Consider the following 23,196-nt stretch of genomic DNA (forward strand, 5'->3'; position numbering starts at 1 on the left):
TATAATTGGGTTAAAAAAATATGACATAAAAGAGACTTTGATTTTTAAATTTCACATCACTTTATTTGTACATTGAGAAGGGCCAAGCCCACATTTTCTTAGGAATTCTAATGACATTATTGCTTAGTTCATTAATGTTTCAAGACACTGAGCTACTATAGGATAGTGGCCAAGTTTTTTAGGAAATTAAACTGTTTTAGTACAGTTGCATTAGACACTTTTTAAAACACTTGACTAAAACAAGCTGAAGCATCAGTTAATATATAGTTGCAGTACTACAGTAATTTGAGTTTCTGGTTTATTTTTCAGAATTTCTGTGTGAAAGGACTTGAACTCTTTTCATTATTCCTATTCAGAGATATTTTGGAATTGTATGACTGGAATCTCAAAGGTAAATAGAATTTAAAGAAAAGTGTAGTGCTTGTGGGAGAATGTTGTGGTTTATGTGAAAACTCTTATAAAAAAGTGAGGGTACATAGTTGAAATTCCTCTCAGTTTTGAACTGCAGGGAAAAGTTTATTATTCATAGGCATGCTTCTTATCATTTGACATAAATGAGTTGTTATGGGTCTCATTTAACTACAGATGGACCATGTCCATTATGGAGGATTACCATTAATTTTTAAGTAACTGGTAGCTAGGAAGATGGTATCAGTTATGTTAACCTTGATTTATCTGCATTGGGGAAATCTCATTAGTTAATATCTTAAGTCTGTTGGATTTTACTGTAATAAACTTCTTCCAAAATGACAGTTCATTAAAACAGAACTTTAGTTAACTCTTAACACACACACACGCTGTATGCTGCTGCTAAGTCACTTCAGTTGTGTCTGACTCTGTGCGACCCCATAGACGGCAGCCCACCAGGCTCCCCCGTCCCTGGGATTCTCCAGGCAAGAACACTGGAGTGGGTTGCTATTTCCTTCTCCAATGTGTGAAAGTGAAAAGTGAAAGGGAAGTCGCTCAGTCATGTCTGACTCTTAGCGACCCCATGGACTGCAGCCCACCAGGCTCCACCATCCATGGGATTTTCCAGGCAAGAGAACTCGAGTGGGTGCCACTGCCTTCTCCGACACTGTATGCTACATCAGTTCCAAACTTGATACTTGGTTCTTGGATAATAATTCACTCTTGGAAATGCCTCTATTCCATCAGACATTTATTTATTTTTAAAACAGTCTGTTGATGAACAGCTTTTCAAACCAAATTTTGAATAGTATTTCTGTTTTATCCCCCAGTTGTATTGATTGAAATGGGACTCAGCGAAAACACAAGCATATTTATCATGCGGTAGTTCAGTTATAACAAAAATCTTTATAGCTTTGAATTTCTAAAACTAGTTTTACTGTATATGCTATATACTGTGTATATCCTTGGGGCTTTCATTCTTCCCTTTCTTTGGGGGGGTCTCCTCACTGCAGTCTTCATGGGATGTTTGTGGCAGTTACTACCTGATTGATTTAGCTATTGAGTAGGAGTGGGGGCAGTGTTTGTTATGTCCCTACTTCTGTTGGTGTTGGTGCTTTTTTGTAGTTATCATAAATCTTGGGAATTAAGTTTCAGTGTTTGTTTCTCAAGGCAGTTTTATTTATTTTTTCTTTCCTTTTCACTTGTTTGCTTTAGGTCCTTTGTTTGAAGATAGTCCTCCCTGCTGTCCAAGATTTCATTTCATGCCACGTTTTGTAAGATTTCTTCCAGGTAAATCTTTTGGCTTGTCAGTGACCTGGTGAGATTGTACATCTGAAAATAAGCCATTCTCCTTTCAATCTTTACGGACAACTTTCCCACCTCAGACACTTAATTATCTACTTCTCCCGTGAGGCATGAAAATGTAATATTATACATGCTGATTTATACCCCTGCATAATTTATGATAGCCCCAAATTAGATAAGCAGTGGGAGAATTGATTTCAAAATTTTAAGAGTCTACTTGATAAAATGTCATGCAAGTATTAAAATTAAAGTGGAAAAATGTATGTGGCTTTAAAAATGCATATAGTTAATTACAAAACAATATATGAAATTTTATAAACAATATGATTATAACTATGCTAAAAATAACTGCAGTAACAGTTGTAGTAAGATAGTGGTATTATGGGAGTTTTTTCTTTTTTGACATATACTTTTGTTCATTTTATAGTGAAGAACAATTTATTCTCATGAAATGAAATATATATTTAATTACATATAATATTTATATTACCTATATATAAGTAAATATATGACTGCTGTGTTTTTTAAAGCACTATTTTAACTTTTTAAAATTTTTGTCAAGAGGCTAGCTGTGAAATATGGCATTGTACCTAGAATTTTTTTTAAATGGTCGGGCTTTGGATGCCTTTTTGTTTGTAAAATCTTCACCGTCCTAAGTGGATTATTCCCTGGACTCTCCTTCTCGCGTCTCACTTTCTGGTGCCATCCACTTACACTTCCATTTCCTCATTTCCTTGTTCCCTTTGCTTCTGCTTGAATCTTCTTTTTTCTCAATGTGTGCAGCCACCTTTCTTTGCTTTCCTGCTTCAGTCCTATCCTCTGACTTTTGTTTCTCAGCTCTGGTGGCCTCAGCCCCTTGTGCTAATAACCACCACCTTCTGTGGAAATGTCAGTTCAACCATTTGCCTTTTCTTCTCTGATAATTTGGGCCTCTCGGTGATACAGGAGGGAAAAAAAAAAATGACTGCTGCAATAAATCTGTGGTTTATAATTTCAGCTGGGGAGCTTTTCAGCGTGTCAGCTTTCTGCCCACATTTACATATTAGCAGTTCACAAGTTCAGCGTCACGCTCATGCTCCCCTCCTCATGAACGTGGGGGAGCACTTGCCTCCCCCATGCCTCAGAAGCCGTCCAGGAGCCTGTTGGATTCTGGGCTGTTCACAGCCTGGCTTTGCTATGGCATCCCACTCCCCCTTACATGCCCTCACCCCACTGTAGCTGCTGATGTCAGACCGAATCCAGTGGACACGCTTCAGTTGCATCTCCTCCCTGATATGATACCTGGGCTTTTAGTGTGTTCTGCCTGCTTCGCGCTCCTTACTCGCCTTCTGGCTCTCTGATTTGTCCTTTGTGGCTTTTATCTCATCTATTCATTCTAGTGTAGATTTTCCTCCAGCTTTTGTCCTTGGTATCCTCTCCTCAGTCCATTCAGTCAAGGTGGCTTATTTTAACATAGCATTAATCATATTTTTAGTATTATTGTTAATGTTTATTTTGTTTGGAAAATGCATTCAAAACATTTTCTTTTGTATATCTGCATATTTTATTTCTTTTTGTCTTTATTTTTTTATTTTGTGTTTTGGCCGTACCACATATCATGTGGGATCCTAGTTCCCTGACCAGGAATGGAACCTGTGGCCCTCTTACCATCACCACTCCCCCAACCCCTTGCAGTGGAAGTATGGAGTCTTAACTACTAGACCGCCAGGGAAGTCCCCTGGTTTCATTTTATTGAGAGGTCCTTTTTTTTTTTTGATTTTGTAATGGAGCTTTAATGGTAAACTTATGAGAAAATGGTATTAGAGTGAGTTTGTTGAAAAGCCTTTCCTTTTTGTGTCTATCTGCCTCTAGGAATTTTATGACCAAACAAATCTCTCAGGGAATGTGGACATTTATTTTAAAATCATCTTAAAGAAAAATCCTGTGTCAGGTATTTACTTTGTGGGATTTCAACTCTCACAAAATGTTTCTCGTAACTATGCAGGGATGACACAGGTTGTTGTAAAGAAAAAGATTTCTTGGCTTATTTTTAAACAGAATTGACTTTTTCATTAGACTTTCTTTGAAACTATACTTACTTAAAAAAAAACTCAGAAGGATACAGAAAAATGCCTTTTTCTATATAAAATGCAGTTTGTTATTGGATGGCAAATTATGGTTGATTTGTTTTTCACAATATGACTTCACTAAAAATCTTTAGAAAATGGTGAGTTCAAAATGGCGTGTCTGTTTTGATGTATATTTTCATTTTTTTCCCTTCATAACTTTTTTACATGCTAGTCATCATACTGATACATGTTTTGCATCCTAATTTTTAGTAATTCATCCGGTAGATGGATATTTTTTAAAGACCATGATATTTCTTATCAAAAGAATCCCGTCAGTTTATGCCACTGTAGAAAATGAATTATTAGTCTCCTTCACATTTTGGACTTTGTTTCTTTGCTTCCTTCCTTCCAACTGTAGCTCCATGAGGCTGAGGCGTTAACTGTCAGTCTTGTATCAGTACTAACATATTCCTTGGCACATAGCAGGGGCTCAGTAAATACTTGTTTACAGACTTTATTTAATTGGTCATAAGAGTGCGTTAGTTAAATATTCATATATTTTGTTATTAATGAAAGTGAATGTGGTTTTCACTCATTCTTTGGTATTGTCTCTCATTTTTGAAAAATAAACCTTTGATTGAAGTAGAACACAAATACTGAAAAGTGCTCTTGTCATAAGATTCCGTGCATTTTCACCAAGTGAATATGACTGTGTACGCAGCCCCTCACTCAAGATTACCAGCGTTGAAGAGCCCCTTTCTAGTCAACACTCGACTCCCTAAGGCGACCTCTATTCTGTCTTGAAAATACCATGTATTAGTTTTACATGTTTTTGAACTATAAAAATTAGAATTGTATATATTTTTTGTTTCTATCTTCTTCTTTATTTTGTTTTTGAAATACCTGTTATAGTTAACTGTAGTTGGCACATTCTCATTGCTGTATCGTGTTACACAGTGTGACTAAATTAAAATGTATTTAACCTGTCTGTGATTAATGGACATTTGTATATTTTTAGTTTTTGGCTCTTTCAGATAGCACGCATGTTCACAAACTCTTGTACGTGCCTTTTGATGTGCATATTTATGCTTTCCTGTAGTGGATATATACCTAGGAGTGGAAATTCTGGATGTTTTTAAATTTTGCTTTGTAGATACTTTCAAACAGTTTTCCAAAATGATGGTACCTTTTCACTGTCCCGTGTGCAGTATAGATAAGAGTTCAGGTTATTCCACATTTGCACCAACACTTGGCGTTTTTTTTTTCTTTTTCAAGTTAGCTAGTCTGATGAGCATCAGAGGTGTCAGTATGGTTTTAGTTTTCATTTCTCTAATGACTAATGAAATGGAACACCATTTCATACATAGACCATTTCCTTGTTGACTTTTGTTTTTTCCTTGTTGACTTTTGAAGTGCCTGTTTGAGCCTCTAGTTCATTTTTCTGTTGCTTTATTTGCCTTTTTCTTGTTTATTTGTAGGTATTTTTTATATATACTTATTATACGAGTCTTTTGGCCAATATATGTATTGCCAATACATTCTCTGTGATTGCTTTTTCACCATCTTAATGGTGATTTTTTTTTTTTGATGAACAGAAATTCTTAATTTTAATTCTTATTTTTCCTTTTTGCTTAGAGCTTTTTGTCTCTTGTTTGTGAAAACTTTGCCTGCCTCTAGGTCATCAAGATGTTCTCCTATGTTTTCTACAAATTTAGTCCTATAATATGTCTCAAATTTGTTTTTGTAAATAACATAAGATATGGGTCAAGATTCATTATTTTCAATATGACATCCAGTTGACTAGCACCATTTATTGAAAACACCATTCTTTCTTGACAAAATTGAAGTGTTACCTTTGCCCTTAATTGTGTCCACTCTGTGTGTGTGTGTGTGCATGCACACATATAAACAGTACAAAAGTATATGAAGTAAAAAAGTGAACACCAGCTTCTAGACATGTGGGAATCAGTAGGTGCTATAAGTGGTTTGATCTGTATTTGTTTTAACTTATATACAGAGAATTATACTTTTTTCTTTAAGTGAGATAACACTAAACATGTTACACAACTTGACCTTTTTACCCAGCTGTTTCAGACATCCTCTATATAAATATGCTGGAGAAGGAAATGGCAACCCACCTGCTCCAGTATACTTGCCTGTAGAATCCCATGGACAGAAGAACCTGACAGGCTACAGTCTGTGGGGTCACAAGAGTTGGACACGACTGAGCGACTAAACTACTACTACTAAAATTCGCATTGGAGAAGGGAATGGCAGCCCACTCCAGTGTTCGTGTCTGGAGAACCCCATGGACAGAGGAGCCCGGCAGGCTGCAGTCCATGGGGTCACAGAGAGTCGGGGACACACACACACACACACACACACACACACACACGCACACACATACATTGCCTTAATTTTTAACACCTGTGTGGCATTCTATAGATGAATAGACATCGGGTTTCTTTCTTTACAGTTCCTGTAGTAAGGAGTATTTTGGAAGTCTCTATTCTGCAACCCCCTCCCCCCACCACCCGCCCATACCGCTCTGCCCCGTTACATGTAAATACTTCAGGTATAGTCTTATGCATCTATTCTTTTGCGTTTGTGTGTTTTTATAAGGTGTAGTTCTAGAAGTAATTATTTGTTAAGATAGTATGCACATTTTAGATTTGGAAAGAGTTGGCCAAGTTTTCTCTAGAAAGGACATAGTTTGTAGTTCTAACCAGCATTTTTGACACCACCCTTTTCCGATACATCTGCCCACACTGGGTTTTACTAGCATCTGATACATAAAAAGCTATCTCATTGTTATTATTAATATTTGCCTCTTACTTGAACTCCTGTGAGAGTGAACAGCTTTTTTTTATAGTGCTTCAGGTATTTCGTGGTCCTCTTACTCTCATCGGCTTTTTGTTCGTAACAGGTTGAAATACATAGATTGAAAGTTTATGAGTCATTACAATTTTTCTCTAGTTCCTCAGTGGACCTGCTTTGAAGTCAGCTGTCTCAGTTGCTTTATATAAATTTATGCAAGGTTTAGCTAATAGACTAAACCAAGGATTCTTCAGTGCATGTCAGTTTACCAGAAGTCAAATCACAGAACAACCAGTTTATTGATATCATAAGAGTTTTCTCAATTTTTGTTCCTTTCCTTATCCCTACCTCTACCTTTAGTAGTTAGACAGTTGGTATGAGCTCTCCTAGAGTCAGTTTAAGGTTTTATCTTGATTGTAGTCAGGGCTAGGGCAGGGCATAATTCAAGATAGAAAGGCTGCAGTTACGGGAAAGCCTGTTGATTGCTTATATCATTGCTCTAGTAAAACTTTGAGAATCCCAAATCAGTTTTGCAAATCAACTGTCTAGCAGATTGATTTTTGGAAATTGTCTCATTTTGGAGAAGTAGTTCTTTGGCTATGGCTCACAGAGGGCCAGAGAGGAAGAAACTATATCAGAATTCCCAGGAGGGAAGTGTAGTTTGGAAAAAGACATAAATTGGTACAGTGTCTTAATGGAGCTTTGTTTTTGGAGAGTTGAGAAAATTCTGTGCTATTAATAAAAGTTTTCAAAACTTAAGATTATATAAAGGTGTCCTGTAGGAATATTTGGGAGACATAATTAATGCAGTTATATAGTTATTCTCAGTGTAGGGAAAGACAGTATTGTATGTTTCTTAAAACAGTATTATACTCTTGAGAACTACTCATTTAACCAGTATAGTCTTAACACAAATTCCCTAGCAAATTGCCCCTCCTCCCAATAACCATATAAATCATCAAGCAATATAAACTGAGAGAATTAAGTCTCTAAGAAACAGTTTATAAAGTCTGTCAGTTCATTAATGACTGTCCAGATTCATTCCCTGAAACACAAACTCCAGTTCTTCCCGAATAATGAGCCATTGTCACAGTTCCAGTCCCAGCGCTGGCAGAATTCCTGCTAACCTTAGCTTACCCGCTCTAATTTCTCATTTATATCGGGTCCTATTTATCTCAGCCAATGAGATAAAGATTACTTCCTAGCCCTCAGTGACATAGTTCCATAAATCCCCAACATAAACATGTAGCAAAGCAGACAAACCAAAAGAGCCAATTCATTAACATTAGTATATTCGTGGCAGTCTGCGAGCAAGTGGCCGCATTATTTATCTACTTCAGAAAGTCATCCCACAAATATTTCTGCAATGTCCTTTTTGCCAGGCTGGGTGTGAGGGATGGAGCTCATGCCCCATGGGCTCTGTGGGACTCTCTAGTTCTGTCTGCCTTTCCTTATATTCCTGTAAGGGTTTCACCTCATGTTATCTGTCCTGAGTTTCTACTTTTTCACACTGGTAAATACCTATCTTTTTAGATTTTAGCTGTTTTTTGAAATATTTAACAGTTTTCAACATGGGTTTATAGTTTCTCCTTTAGCATTACCTCACGCTTGATGTGTGTATGTTTTAAAAAAATTCTTTCTGGTTCCATGCAGCTATAAATCTCTCCTCCCTCATCAGCACCTTTGTACCCAAACTAGGCAGACGCGTTCTCAGAGCACTTGGTGGCCTTCCTCGTTTATCTCGCAGGTACTCTTCTCCTAAATCGGGCAGTGCCCTTGGTTTGCAGGTTTAAGTTCCTCCCTCTCAGTAGCTCTTTGATTCTTTTTTATTCTTTTCCCTTTAAATTCAGTGCCCTTAGTCCTTTTCCCATTTATTTGAAGTGTCCTGAAGTTGGCCACTTGTAACCGTGGGGTGGGTTCTAGCACCAATGTGTATAGCTAGAATTGCATATCTTTTCTCCTTCCAACCTTCCCAAATAAAATCTGAATGTTCTTCTCTAATCCTTATAGCAAAACAACACTCTGCTCCTCTGATGTATCCTTATAAGCTCACAGTGCTCTTTAATAATCTTACTGTGTTTTACCCTTTCCTTGGTTCCTAGAATCTCCTCAGTATGGCAGTTCTTCTGAGGGCTAGGTTTCCTTTATCCCTGCTGCTCCTTACGTTAACACATGCAAGCGTAAGTCAGTTTGCTCTGGCTTTAGAGATCTCTTGGCCACCTGCCCACTTCAGGCTCCCCCCAGAAGCAGAGATTACCATGGACTCAGACTGACCGAGGGGCATTATGATTTGCTGGGCTCCTTAGCAAAGGGGAAAACATCATTGATTGAGAAAGTCATGTCACATGCAGGCAGATTAAAATGTCTGTTGAGACGGAGTCTGAGAAATATGTCCTTAACCATGGAAGTTTGTTAATCAAAGGTGACTTGTAGTTTTAAGGCAGATGTTTAGTAATGAGGCATGCCATTTTTTTCTGCTGGTGTGAATAATAGTAAGAGTAGACAGAACATGTCCTCATGTAGGTTGATTGTATTTTCTACTTTAGTTACTTCTTTTTTTTTTTTTTTTAAAGAGACTCAGTGTCTTTAAGAGAAGTCTTTTCAGAATGTTACCTGCAAAGATTCCTTAGGAACCGTTGTGATTAATCATCGTTAGCCAGCTTGCTTCTTAAAGTCCTGGAGCTTATGTTTTTGTTTGTTTGTTTTTTTCCATAATTGTTACATGGGACCATTCATAGTGCCAGGCACAGAATGGTGAAAAACATGCTCCCATCTGAGAGTCACTTCCAGAGAGCTTACTGTGCTCTGCAAAGCTTCGCAAGATCTGGTTTCCCTGCTGCCTCTCTTACATTCTCCTCCTGGCCTCTTTGCAGTTCCTGGAACACGTCAGTCTCACCTTTGGGCTTTGGCTGTTTTTTCTACCAGAGACACTACTCTCCCAGGTAGCCGCATGGAGCTCCTCTGCTTCAAAGACATCTTTCCTGATCACGCTTTTATGTATAGTTGCCCAGTTTGATCCGTTTTCAGAGCCCTCATCTCTGATCTATTATTAAGTAGTTGTTTTTTATTGTTTCTTTCTCTCCTCTGGAATGTAAGAGTTTCAGCTGTTTAGCACTGTGTTTCCTGGGCCAGCTACATAATAGGTGCAGGTAATTATTGAATGAATGAATGTGTATTTAGATTAATAAATGAATGCATTCCTACATATATAGTAGCCAGATAGCAGCAATGCCATTTAATTCCAGAGCAGCATCTGAGATAGAAAAACACAAATCAAAAAGAAATTTTGATCCTTACTGTCTTCTGTTTTAGAAGTATAGGCCTAAGATCTTAGCCCAGAGCAACTCAAATTAAAATCTTTTATCTTCTTCCATTTTCTAGTATCCTAGATACCTTGGGTGTCATAAACTCTTCTAGCACAAATAGGACCCCCTCATTTATGCCTGCCTGTCTCCAACATCTTGGTCCCCTTGTTTCTCCATGAAGTATCTGGCCCTATACTACTGTTTCTAGCATGTCTTATGAACTTGGGGAGAGCAGTTATTGTTCTCTACACCATCAGGGCTCTTGTCCTTCCTTTGGGTGGGACTAGGCAGAGAAAAGTTGGTTGTACGTACTGGTCAAGAAGCTAATAAACCCAGGGACTTCCTTGGCAGTCCAGTAGTTAAAATTCTGTGATTCCAATGAGGAGGGCGTGAGTTCAATCCCTGGTCGGGGAACTAAGAACCTGTGTGTTATACACTGTGGCCAAAAAAAAACAAAAACAAAAGCTAAACCTAAAGAGAAGGCAGAAGCCTGTGAACCTGAAATTAATGTGCATATTAGATGAATGGCTTTGCTTCACGAAGTACCAGATTAATTGAGTTTTTCCAAGGTACTTTATTTATGCTCTTTGTTGTTTTTAGCCTCTGTACTTGGTAATATATGCTTCTTTAAGTCTCAGAATACTTGGTATTTTTTCCATGTACTAACTCCGTAATGATCTTCATGATATTGGTATAAGCTCTTTAGTTCTGTTTCTCATGGCAGGTGCAGCACATTAACACCAAAAAGTTAGACCATAATGCAACAATAGTTTATTGAAAACATTCCATAAGTATTTCATAAAAGCTTAGAATTTCCTTAAATCAGTAACGTCAACTTTCATCTGTTACCCTATAAAGACTGATAAAATATTTAAAATATAAGATGGTTCTGTATGTTATAAACTGTGGTTCTTTACACTAGGTGGTTTTAAATTTATTTAGGTAGCCACCTTTTTTTATATTCCTACCTCAGAAATAGAGCCTTTTATCATTTGTAATGTTGTTGTTGCCATTTTCGTAAGGAGATGGTTTATGAGCCCTGTTCATCAGTGAAACAAATGGCTTGCCTATTATTTGGCACCCGGTTAAACAATGGTTTAACGATGTAAATTCTAAGTTACCTTTTTACAAGCGCTCTTCTCTCGTTGTCTTGTTCTTCCTGATTGGGTGGAGGACTGGCTGTTCATTGAGCACTCCCATTTTTCTCTCTCTCTCCACTGTCACCTGAGATGGAGGAAAAGAAGTGCTGTCTATGCACCAGATCCTCCTTTACTTACTGCGGTGTAGCAAAGCCCTTGTTCCCGAAGAGGAGATTGCCAATATGCTTCAGTGGGAGGAACTTGAGTGGCAGAAATACGCAGAAGAATGCAAAGGCATGATCGTCACCAACCCTGGAGCGGTATGTGCTGGTGTAGACGGTCAGAGACTGAGTCACCTTCCTTTCAGGTTTGAGTGTTTTGTAAAAAATGCTAACAGAATGTTTTTAAAGATTTAAGTACTCGTTGCTTCTTGTCCTTTGAGTAATTTTTTTCCTTTAAATATTTAGTACATAAGAAAAATATTATAATATAGGCATATTTATAGGCATATTTGTAGGCATATATGTAGCCATAAGAGTTGCCGGTGGACAGGGAAGCCTGGTGTGCTGCAGTCCATTGGGTCTCAAAGAGTCAGATATGACTGAGCAACTGAACTGAACTGAAGGTGTGAAAGTGAAGTCGCTCATTCGTGTCCAACTCTTTGTGACCCCGAGGACTGTAGCCCACCAGGCTCCTCCATCCATGGGGTTCTCCAGGCAAGAATACTGGAGTTGGTTGCCATTTCCTTCTTCAGGGGATCTTCCTGACCCAGGGATCGAACCCAGGTCTCCCGCATTGCAGGTAGATGCTTTAACCTCTGAGCCATCAGGGAAGCCCCATTCATCTGCTTAGTAGATTTATTCTACTTATTATGGAGAATTTTGAAGTTTTTAGATTATGTTCAGCTTTAATTTTATTCTGAGTATAAAAGTAATAGATCCTCTCTATAGATAATTAGAAAAAGAGAAAAACAGCCCAAAGAACAGAAAAATTGCCCATAATTCCATTCTTCAGAGATAATACTATTCACTTTTCTAGTAAGACGTATTTCATATTGTTTTGAAACAAAATTGGCATCATACTATTAAATATTAATATTCAGACTTTTTCCTTCTTATCTTCCTCCAGGAACAAGCACAAAGTTATTATTTTTCCTTCGTTTTACATTTCTTTAGGCATGTAATTTAAAAAAAGCCACTGTTACTTAATTAACCCCATATTATCAGGCACCTAAGTTGCTTCCAGATTTTTGCTATAGCAAATAATGCTGTATTGAATTTGTGTATGTGTGACTAAACATGTTTTCCATATGTTTGAATGTGTCCATTTAATTCCTTGAAGTATGTACACTTTTAAAGCTTTTGATACTTTATAAATTACCTTCAAGAGGGTTGTAAAATTCACACTCTGACCATTTCTTCATACTGTTTATACTAGTTTAACAAAAAACTTTGTCAATTTGGTAGGGAAAAAATAGATACTATTTAGCTCAGTTTTTTTTATTTTGGTTTCTAGCAAAACTTGATATTTTAAATGTTGATCTTTGAAGTTTTTCTTCTGTTAATGGTTTATTGACATCCTTTGTCTAATTTTTATTAATGTTTTTAAAATTTATTGCTTTAAATTTTGCTTCTCATGTCCATTTTTAAAGTTAAAACATAAAAATCAAAAGATAATTAATAGATAGCTTGTTTTTTTCTGATAAAGAGCACACTGTTTTATTACTAAATTTTTTTCCTCTAAAATATGTTATCATTTCATAAAATAGTTATATATTGGCATCGTATCTGTATAAAGTTTTGCAAAAGTGAAGAATTAAAATACTACTATGTAAGGAAACAGAGTAATCTATTTAAACAAAGCTGTTGTTTTAGAAAGGCTGCCAAATTGCTTAATAGCCTTGATTCATAAAAATAAAAACTCTAAATCAACTTTTTGTAGCATGACAGTAACATCTGCACAAACAAAATGTTGCTGTTTGCAAATCAGGCATTCCAGCTAATGCTGATTATTTTAAACAAGTCTAGAAAGTGAAAGTGTTTAATAAAAATGTCTTTAAACATGAAACTTGTTTAACACTAAAAAAGTTATACAATTTGTACTATTATATTGCTAAGCCACGCAGATAGTTAGAGGAAAAGAAGTACACAAAATCGTAGCACTATGAGAGTGTGACTGTGGATCTACTCTTTCTTCTTTTAAACAGTTGCGTGAATTTACATTTTTCTGTTAGTTTTATAGTTGGGTCAGAGGACTGAGTAGGGGTGATGGTGGTGGGAGACATCCTTTTTACCTTGGTGAGTCAGCTTGAAGAATCTCATGATTTACTGTGGAAGCACTTTTACCTTGAGACTCCCTTCTATGGCATGGTTAAAATTTCCTGAACTCCTAGGATCAGTTGGAGAGCTTTTGAAAATACAAGAATGCCCTGATGGGCCCCATCCCATGTACTCCAGGTAACGGGGCTCAATGACCTGTAGTCAAAAAAACTCCCCAGTTGCTTCTGGTTCGCTCCTTGCTCATTTTTGAGCCAGTGGCATAGAGAATATTTACTCCATTGCCATGATCATCATTCAGCTCAGTTGTTGTGAAGTATATAGATTATATATGATGCTTGTCCAGCTGCAGACTTACAGCATATCCATATGAAAGGAGTCTGTGATGAATTATTGAATCAGTGGACCAATATCTGAAAAAGCCAGTCAGGAAAGCTGGTAGTGTTTGGTGAGATCACTGGGCCAGGCTCCCAGGGACGCTTCATAAACACTACTGTGGTCTTTAAAGAATCAAGGAATTGTATAAATCATTGGCACATTTGAATGAACATTCTTGAGTTGGTGTATGGCCAGTTTTGAAGATAATGAGGAAACCACAGGTTAGTCAGGGTGAAAGGTTTATGCTGGAAAGTAATTGGAAATAAGAAAGTTAGGTTTGGGTGCCAAGCTTTGGGACATGTTTAAGGTAGTTTTTGTTTGTTTGTTAGTATTTGCTATTTAGTCTTAGTGCAGAGGAGAAAAGTGTCCTGAAAACTCAGTATCATGAAACATTCTTTCATTATATCCTGTTGAGAATAGGACAGAATAGACATGGCACTATATTTTGTCCTATGAAGTGCTTGCTTTGAAAGATTGCCCAGTGATAAGGATATTGGGGAATTTATTAAAAATTTCAAATCATCATGGTCCCATTAGGTACTTTATTGCTGCAGAATTTAAAATTAATCTCCCTCCCCAGGTACTTTGCCTCTGCTAGGGAACACTTTAGCCATTGGTGAGAATGTATTTTATTCTAATATAAAAATAGTATGATGGATACTGTAGGGTGTGGCCAAGTCTAGATCTTACTTCATCCCCTGTCCGCCTATAAATAAGAAATAGTACAGATATTTTAAAGGGCTTCCCTGGTGACTCAGGTGGTTAAGAATCTTCCTGCAATGCAGATCCCGGGGTCGGGAGGATCCCCTGGAGAAGGGAATGGCTACCCTCTCCAGTATTCTTTCCTGGAGAATTCCATGGATAGAGGAGCCTAGCAGGCTACGGCCCATGAGGTTGGAAAGAATTGGACATGACTGAGTGACTGAGTGCGTGCGCGCATGCACACACACACACACACACACACACACACACACACACACACACAAATATTTTAAATCACTATTTCCTCTGTTGATACTATGTGTGCTAAGTCACTTCAGTTGTGTCCGACTCTTTGTGACCCTCTGAACTGCAGCCCACCAGTCTCCTCTGTCCATGAGATTCTCCAGGCAAGAGTACTGGCGTAGATTGCTGTGCTTTCCTTCAGGGGATTTTCCCGACACAGGGATCAAACCTGTGTCTCTTGCATCTCCTGCATTAACAGGCAAGTTCTTTACCACTAGTGCCACCTGGGAAACCCTGATACTATAGCATGGAGCCAAAGAGAAGCCCAGCATAATCTGGTCTGTGGTGACTGCAGAGGCAGGAAGAGGCTTTAATTGTGGTCCTGGTAGGCAGAAGAGCATGAAAGAACATCAGAGTGTTTTGACTCAGAGAAGTCTTTTTGACCTAGTTATTAATTTTGAGAGCAAAGGTCAATTTTTCAAGATACTAGTAAAATTTTGATTATTAAATGACATTTAAATATTCTTTGAAGTCTAAGGTTTTGTTTTGTTTTTTTTCACTAATGTGGATGAATTTGCACAAATCTTTTTATTGAATAGTTGGTCACCTACTTGGACTATAGTTGTGGGTAGGGCGACCAGCTTGTCCCAGTTGCTGAGGGCTTTCCCAGTTTTAGCATTGTGTCTTGGACAAACCAGGCCAGACTGTTAAGTCATAGTTGTTGGGCATTACTGGGCAATACAGTGAAGCTTATTAGCCTCCATGGGGATCAATTCTATAGCCTCTAGCTCTGAAGCAACTGGGCCACACACCCCTACAATCTTCTAGTCAGAATTTAGCTTCTAATTAGGGACTGCCCTGAGTGTTCAGTATAAGCAAGGAGTTGCTAAAACATACTCTCCACGATTTTACCATCTTTTCACAAACTTAAGTATTCAGGATGAAAGCTGTTTTACAAATGGATCCTCATACTTTAGTAACTTAAGAAGGAACCAAGCTGTTCACTTCTTTTTTTTTTTTTTTAAATTAGACTTGGAAAAGAAACTTATGAAAATTGAGTCTTCTCTTATTAAAATTTAAGAATGGCCTCCATGGACATAATAAGAGAAGCTTAATTATTTGGTCTTTGTACCACCATACGTTTTCATTTAAAGGTACAGAATTAAAGGAATACACAACGTACACAGAGAACTAATGGGGAAAAAAATTATATAGAGGCGTCTGTCTGTGCCTGCTGAATAGAAATAAGCTTTCCATTTGAAATGTGCAGTTAAAGCAGAATAAGCCAGCGTGTCTCTTTTGCTCATGTGGAATACTCCCTCTGTGCCTCTGGAGAGGTTAAGGAAAAGTTATATGTGACTAGGTGTCCTTTCAAAAGTTTAATTTTTAAAGGTTTCTATGTGGATGGCAGAAAAGGACAGAATCGTCGTTCATTATGCCGAATGGCACAGACTCATTTACAGGGATGACATTATAGTTTTTATATAGTGTAGTTGCTATGATTAAAGGTTTTTAATGACATTTTTTCCCCTTTGGGGATGAGGCTTTCCTAGGGAAAAATCCGATTAATTTCTTCCCTACTTAGATTAAAGTCAATACTTAAAGACTTCTTAAGGGAATAAATGGCTTTGATTTCTCTTTCTTTAGAAACCAAGCTCTGTCCGCATCGATCAACTGGATCGTGAACAGTTCAACCCTGATGTGATTACTTTTCCGATTATCGTTCACTTTGGGATACGCCCTGCACAGTTGAGTTATGCTGGAGACCCACAGTAAGATATTTCTCGGTGTTTGTCTTAGCCAATTTCACCTTCTACCAACAGCTGAAATTAGCAGGGAATCCTCTTTAGTGGATTTTTTTCTTTTTAAAAATTAAGATCTCAAATGAGCCATGTTTCCAAGTGTAGGTTACCAAATGAAACAAGTTATGGTGGCTCCTGAAGAATTATTTTCTCTACATATTATTCGATAGATTATCCTTAGCAGTCTTGGTCAATATGAGTCCTGTATGTTTTTAACCTTTAAGGAATTTTCCTTTATCCATCATTATAGAACTTACTATTTTTATTTATTTTTTTCAGTGCTCTCTAGAGGAAAGTAGCACCATGTTGGTTCCTAGCACTGCTGCATTGATGTAGAGTTCTGATTCTGGGGAGGCATCTTAATAAGAGCTCAACATCCCATGCAAAGTCAAGGGTTGTATTGGAAGGAGAAGCCATGACTTCTGGCTCTTAGAATTGATGTTACTGTCCAACTGGCTTCCCTGTGGCTCAGAGGTTAAAGCGTCTGCCTCCAATGCAGGAGACCCGGGTTAGATCCCTGGGTCAGGAAGATCCCCTGGAGAAGGAAATGGTAACCCACTCCAGTATTCTTGCCTGGAGAATCCCATGGACGGAGAAGCCTACAGTCCACGGGGTCGCAAAGAGTCGGACACGACTGAGCGACTTCACTTTGACTTTCTTTTCCAACTGGCACATTAGTGTTTTGCTGGGAGAAAATAAGGGTGTATGGGAAGGGAAATAGCACCATTAGAGTCTTCAGGAGTGTTTAGATTCCCTACTTTGTCAAACAAACCATTTCCTGATTTAATTTTTTTAAAGGATTCATAATGGGAGAAAAGGGCATGGGAGATTTTCAATTCATAAATCCAATTCTGGCTGATATATTAGAAGAGGCTAAAGGGTTTTGTTCTTTTTTTCCCTCCCTTTGGATAAAAGTATGAAGCAATGAGCCAGGCACTGTGTAAGTACTTCTTTCTTTCCTCTATTGTCTATAAAAAATGTTATCAGAAAGGAGAGACCCAGCAAAGGCCAAGAAAGGAGCAGTTTCAATATAACAGAAAATCTTTGGAAAGTCCCTTCTTGCCAGAAAAGTGTGAGTAGAATGTGATCAGGCTCATGTGGACTCTCAGCTGGCAGGAGTGTGAACTGATAAAAAACTGTATATTCTCTTCCTTCTCAGGATACTTTAACTTATTCATTAGGCTGATCCAGGTTATAACATGTTTGACTTCAAAGATGGTTATTTTTGTCATGGTATATACAAATTGCTACATACCATTTGTCTTTTCCTTCCCAGTGGAAAAATAGATGTGAGTATCTGTGTATCTTGGGTATTATCATGAGGAGGGTTCTCTTTTCTCATATTCTCCAGCTTTTACTTTGAGTGAAAGCGTTTCAGACACTGACAATATCTGCTGAGTAAGGGGTCTTTCTTTCAACAAACATCAGAAAGCACGTATTTAAATGTGTTACTTTAAAAGCGGTAACAATGAGAAACCATACATGTTTCTATCGATTTTTGTGTGTCTCTCTTGGAACTGCCTCCAGAGAGATTCATCCGTATAGTGACACCTCATTTTCAACCCACGTAGGCAATGATCAGCTTATTCATATATTCCAGATGACTCTTGGTCATCCAGCTGCTCCGTTCCTCCAGACCACGTCGTTCCTTAGAATGAAGGTCTGCAGCCATTAAGGATGTTCACAGGAATGCATTTATGATCGAGCAGGCCTGTGAGAACACCTGGCTTTATGGCGTTTTAGATTTGCCTTCTTTTCGTCTGAGACGTCCATGTGTCCTTTTCCTCAGGTACCAGAAACTGTGGAAGAGTTATGTTAAGCTTCGCCACCTCCTAGCAAATAGTCCCAAAGTCAAACAGACTGACAAGCAGAAGCTGGCACAGAGGGAGGTTGGTATCGGACCCTCTTCACCTATGACTAATGATGATGTACTTCCGGTTTATCTGAGATTGTTGTTACACCACACTTTTAGAATAAGATGGAAAGATACTTTAAAAAAAAAAATCACACTTCACTCCCCTCCTTATGTTAGTATGCTGATTTTTTTCATCTTTTAGTAGCTAAGGGACCATATTTTCTCCTTAAAAAGGCCAGTTTTTAAATAGATATTGGGAATGAATATAGCTTCTCTAAGAAGTTAATTTTAAAACTTCCCAGATTAGCCTTTTATCATTAATTAGACTGTACATAGGACCATATATTCAAGTTTCTTGGTCTTGGGTTGTAAAAGATTATCTTCTATATATCTGTTAGTTTAGTATGGTGAACTGATTTTGTGAGACTTTATATCCCAAATTCCATGTTTCTTTACTAATGGGTAGTATTATCTATATTCCAGGGTCACTTGTGTTTTATATTTAAGAATAAAAAATAAATGGATTTAGTATCAATATAGATTTTGTCTCATTGAGGGTTTATTCTGCTGCCATAGTGTAAAAGCAAGGTTTTGAAGCTGAGAAAAGTGTTTGAATTCTGACATTGTCGCTTTTTGTGACTTGAGCCAGTCAGCTTCATTATGAAAGATGGAACCAAGGCCGAAAGAGATGGTCAGTGCACTCGGGAAAAGGGTGATGGTGTGGCCTTGGAGACATTCTATTTAACTTTCCTCCAGTGGTGTTTGGCCTATTAAAGTGTTAGTCATTCAGTCATATCAGACTCTTTGTGACCCCATGGACTGTAACCTGCCAGGCTCCTTTGTTCATGGAATTCTCCAGGCAAGAATCCTGGAGTGGGTTGTCATTCTCTTCTCCAGGGGATCTTCCCAACCCAGGGATAGGACCCTGGTCTCCTGCATTGCAGGCAGATTCTTTACTGTCTGAGCTACCCGGCCTGTATTAGTAGCTTAATCAGTGATGGAGATGGTGGTGGTTCCTGTTGTTGTTATGAATTCCTAGGAGACTTTTTCTAATTGAATAAACATACAAGTATAAAATTATTTTTTATCATTAATTATTTGAAGGGTGGCGGTAAAAGGGAAGAGTAAATTCCTGTTTTACGTCTTACAGCAGTTTAAATCATTGTCTTGTTTTAGTAAAATATACCCTTGCTGCAGGGTTTGCAAATTAGAAGGCGTCTTTGAGAATTACATGGGTTTCTGGTTAATTTACTGATTGTCTTTCTTATATGTAAATGCTTAACATAAGGCTTGATTTAAATATAATTTTTACATGCAGATTTCAGATTCCAAACACCACATTTTGTTTCTTTTTCAGTTAAAGGGCATTTTTTTTCACGATTTTTCTTTTTTTTGACAAGGATCAGTTTTAAAGTCTTTATTGAATTTGTTACAATTTTTCTTCTGTTTTGTTCTTTGGGTTTTTGGCCATGAGACATGTGGAGTCCTAGCGCCCCAACCAGGGATTTAACCTGAACCCCCCACATTGGGAGGCTACTGGACCACCAAAAAGTCCCCAAAAGGACATTTTTCATTTGAACTTGCCAGAGTAGCTTCTTTAGTTTGGTTTTTTCCTTCTCCATTTACCAGGAAAAGCTGGCTTATTCTCAAGGCCTTTCATTATTTTTTTAAAATCTAATTTGGCATGAAGAATTTTGACTACCTGAACGTAAGGGTGAATGAATCCAGCTAATTTACTAATGCTTGATGTTTGGCTTAGTATTGCTTTAGAACTGTCAGGTTACTCATCATAATGAGTTCTTTTCTAGGAAGCACTCCAAAAAATACGACAGAAGAATACCATGAGGCGAGAAGTAACAGTGGAGCTGAGTAGCCAAGGCTTCTGGAAAACTGGCATCCGTTCTGATGTCTGTCAGGTGATGACGCTTCTGAGAACACAATTATACCCAAACATCTCTTCCTTTAAAAGGCATCTGGCACTGAAGTCTTCCTAATTCTGAGAAGTTTCTGCAGGATGTATTACCTTGTAGCTAAATGGAACATCAACAGTACACTGTTTTCTATCGTTTGGGTTCTGTTTTTGTGTCAGTTTTCATGTTGTCTTGTGTAGTTGTGTGTGGTGCATGTGCGTGTGCCTGGCGGGGCCGTGGGAGGCGCTGACTTAGTAATGTTCAATTCTGTCTCCGCACATTGAGGCAAGGCAGGTCTGTTCTTCAAATGTGTCTGCCTGTTTGAGCATGTGGGTAAGTGCCTGTCAAAAGAGATACTCCGGCAGCTCTACAGGCAGATTCCTGAAGGTGGTGTGTACAAACATTCCAGACTGAGAACCCAGACATACTGCAGAGAGCTGAAAGTATTAAATGAGCAGAAACAGTATACATATTTGAGCCAAAGGATAGTATTTTTCCTTTGTGACGTGTTAGTCGCTCAGTTGTGTCTGTCTCTGTGATCTCATGGACTGTAGCCCGCCAGTCTAGTCTGCTGTATCTCAGTGATTCCTCTGTCCATGGAATTCTCCAGGCAAGAATGCTGGAGTGAGTTGCCATTCCCTTCTCCAGGGGATCTTCCCAACCCAGTGAGTCTCCTTCACTGCAAGCAGATTCTTTACCAACTGAGCCACCAAGGAAGCCCAGCCCATTTTTGCGGGGATGGGGGGTAGACTTAATAGAGGAACATCTCAGCAGTATATAACTGGCTCACTAAAAGGTATTTTTTTCCTTAAATGTGAATTTTTACCAAATTAGACATCCCTCAAATCCAGCATATTCTTTGACTGTTCACTTGATTCTTTTGTTACAATTGATATTGGTTGCACTCCATGGGAATTAAGTAAAGGAAATGATTATACAGACTGGGGTCAGTGCAGTTTGCTGTGTTTAGCCTTTTGGAAGAATATTCCAAGCTGCCACTTATCTCTTGTGATGGTAGCACGTATTGTAATGAGTCCAGATACTCTTAGGTATTCATTTCATTGTAATGAGTTTTTTTTTTTTAATCAATGCTGGCATTTAATTATTGTATTGAACAGTGGAATTTAATCCTATCATTAAAGGAATTGCTATGTAATTCATTTACCATGTGAAGCTAAATGTTTTTTTGCTGAGATGAACTGCTATTGATGCAATATTGCTAAGTAGTTTGAAAATAATCATCTGTAGTGGATGCCAGTCTGTCTAAAAAGTCTTCAGTTATATTACCCATTGACGAATTTTTTTAACTGTAAATGCTTTCAGAAGTAGATATCTTACTTCCATTGATTGTTTCTTAGGGCCACTTGGAGCTATAATATCACCCATTTTTTCAGCTTGCTAGTGTTTCTCCAAAACCAACATAGCACTGTAACCCCAACATAGATGCTTAAGACATTGTAGTAACAGTGAATGGAATGTCCAGCTATCTGCTGATATCAGTGATGTCAAAGTTGATTGTTTAAGAGATCCTGAAATTATGGAACTTTGAGAACTGGAAAGGATCTTAGAGTTCTTCTAGTTCAGTGGTTTTTAAACTTATGTTTTTAACTGTGAAGTTTTTTTTTTTTTTTTTAATTAAACAAAACCCTGTGAAACCCTAGTTTGTAAAAAGATAAAAAAAGAAAAACCAACTGATTGATTGGTGACTAGTGGATGTGGAGGGAGTGTCCCATTGTCTGTAGAGCAGTTCCTTGATCAGTTTAGTTCCACTGAACACAATTTTTTTTTTTTAAAGTTTGAGCTCTTTCTGCCCTTTCTTTTGGTAAAACAAATAGGGGTCCTGAATGAACCGTGTAGTTTTATGTCCTTCAGCTGTGTCACAAGAACCTAACTCTGGCTTCCCAGCTGGATTGGAAGCAGCTGGATGACTAGGTTATCTTCTCTCGCTCTCTGTATATATTACATTTTTACACGCTATTTTGAGGTTGATAGGAAAATCCCATGGACAGAAGAGCCTGGTGGGCTGCAGTCCATGGGGTCTCAAAAGAATTGGACATGACTGAGTGAGTGAGTATGTGCATAGCCAAAAACAGTCCGTTCCTGTGTTTGACTGGCTGGAGACAAGGTTCCTGAGCAGGACTTGGGCAAAGGTGAATGCTTCTTGTGTGATGATGGCTCCTCCATGTGGAGGACTCCTGCTGTTCCAAAGACAGCCAGCTGGTGGAAGCCAGGCTTCCATCCTCCAGTCCTACTTTTTCACAAGTTGCATTGCCTCTTAACTATAGTTTCTCATCTCAGAATAGATGTTTTCGTTTTCATGTGTGTTCATCAAAAAAGATGACAGGAGAGGTGTTGTTGTTCAGTCGCTCAGTTGTGTCCGACTCATTTTGTGACCCTGTGGACTGCAGCACACCATGCTTTCCTGTCCTTCACCATCTCCCAGAGTTTGCTCAGGTGGCGTGTAATATGAAGTAAAAGTGGTTAGTATTTTTGGTAATGAAGATTAAGTATCTGACTGAGAAATAACAGTTAAATGAAATTTATACATGGAATACTCTGAGTAACCCTGAAGCCTGTGGAAAAATGAACTCATACTTAGTTTTAAGATAAAATGGCTGAGTGCATCTCTGAAATCCTGGGGTGGGGGCCGGGTGGGGTAATAATAATTGCTGGTGGGTTGCTGGCAAAAGCCTTGTGATGCTGTCTGGCAGCCACTGGCGGTAAAACGATTGTGTAGAATCTAAGGCAGAGCAACCTGAGTCCCAGTTTCTCATTCTGGAAGTGTAATTTCCCAACCAGAGCAGTTACCAAGGGTTGTTACGAGATTAGAAAATTCTACCTGATATGCCCCAACCAGTGTTAGGAGGAATGAAAACATGGAGGTGGTCCTGTAACCTGGAATTACATGTCAACTAATCGCAGACTTGAACCATGTTTAGAGAGAAACTGTTGAAAGATTTCTCAGTGTAACCGCTTGTTAGAATGAATCCTGGGTAATACAGAAGAAAAAGCAGGAGTCAAAACCTGATACTGAGGCTGAGAAATTCAGCATTATAACTCAGAAGAGG

General features: G+C 38.2%; 1 protein-coding gene across 1 annotated transcript in view; it reads left to right on the forward strand.

The window, feature by feature from the left end:
• DROSHA (drosha ribonuclease III) overlaps positions 1-23,196 on the forward strand; it is a 119,483-nt gene that overhangs the window by 45,560 nt on the left and 50,727 nt on the right. Inside the window, exons 12-17 of the mRNA XM_052659038.1 lie at positions 310-391; positions 1,624-1,698; positions 11,113-11,282; positions 16,209-16,333; positions 18,153-18,252; positions 20,027-20,134. Of these exons, the coding sequence (XP_052514998.1) occupies positions 310-391; positions 1,624-1,698; positions 11,113-11,282; positions 16,209-16,333; positions 18,153-18,252; positions 20,027-20,134 (660 nt within the window). The remainder of the gene's footprint in view (positions 1-309; positions 392-1,623; positions 1,699-11,112; positions 11,283-16,208; positions 16,334-18,152; positions 18,253-20,026; positions 20,135-23,196) is intronic.

This window comes from Budorcas taxicolor, chromosome 20 (genome assembly GCF_023091745.1).
Source record: "Budorcas taxicolor isolate Tak-1 chromosome 20, Takin1.1, whole genome shotgun sequence".
NCBI classification, from domain to species: domain Eukaryota; kingdom Metazoa; phylum Chordata; class Mammalia; order Artiodactyla; family Bovidae; genus Budorcas; species Budorcas taxicolor.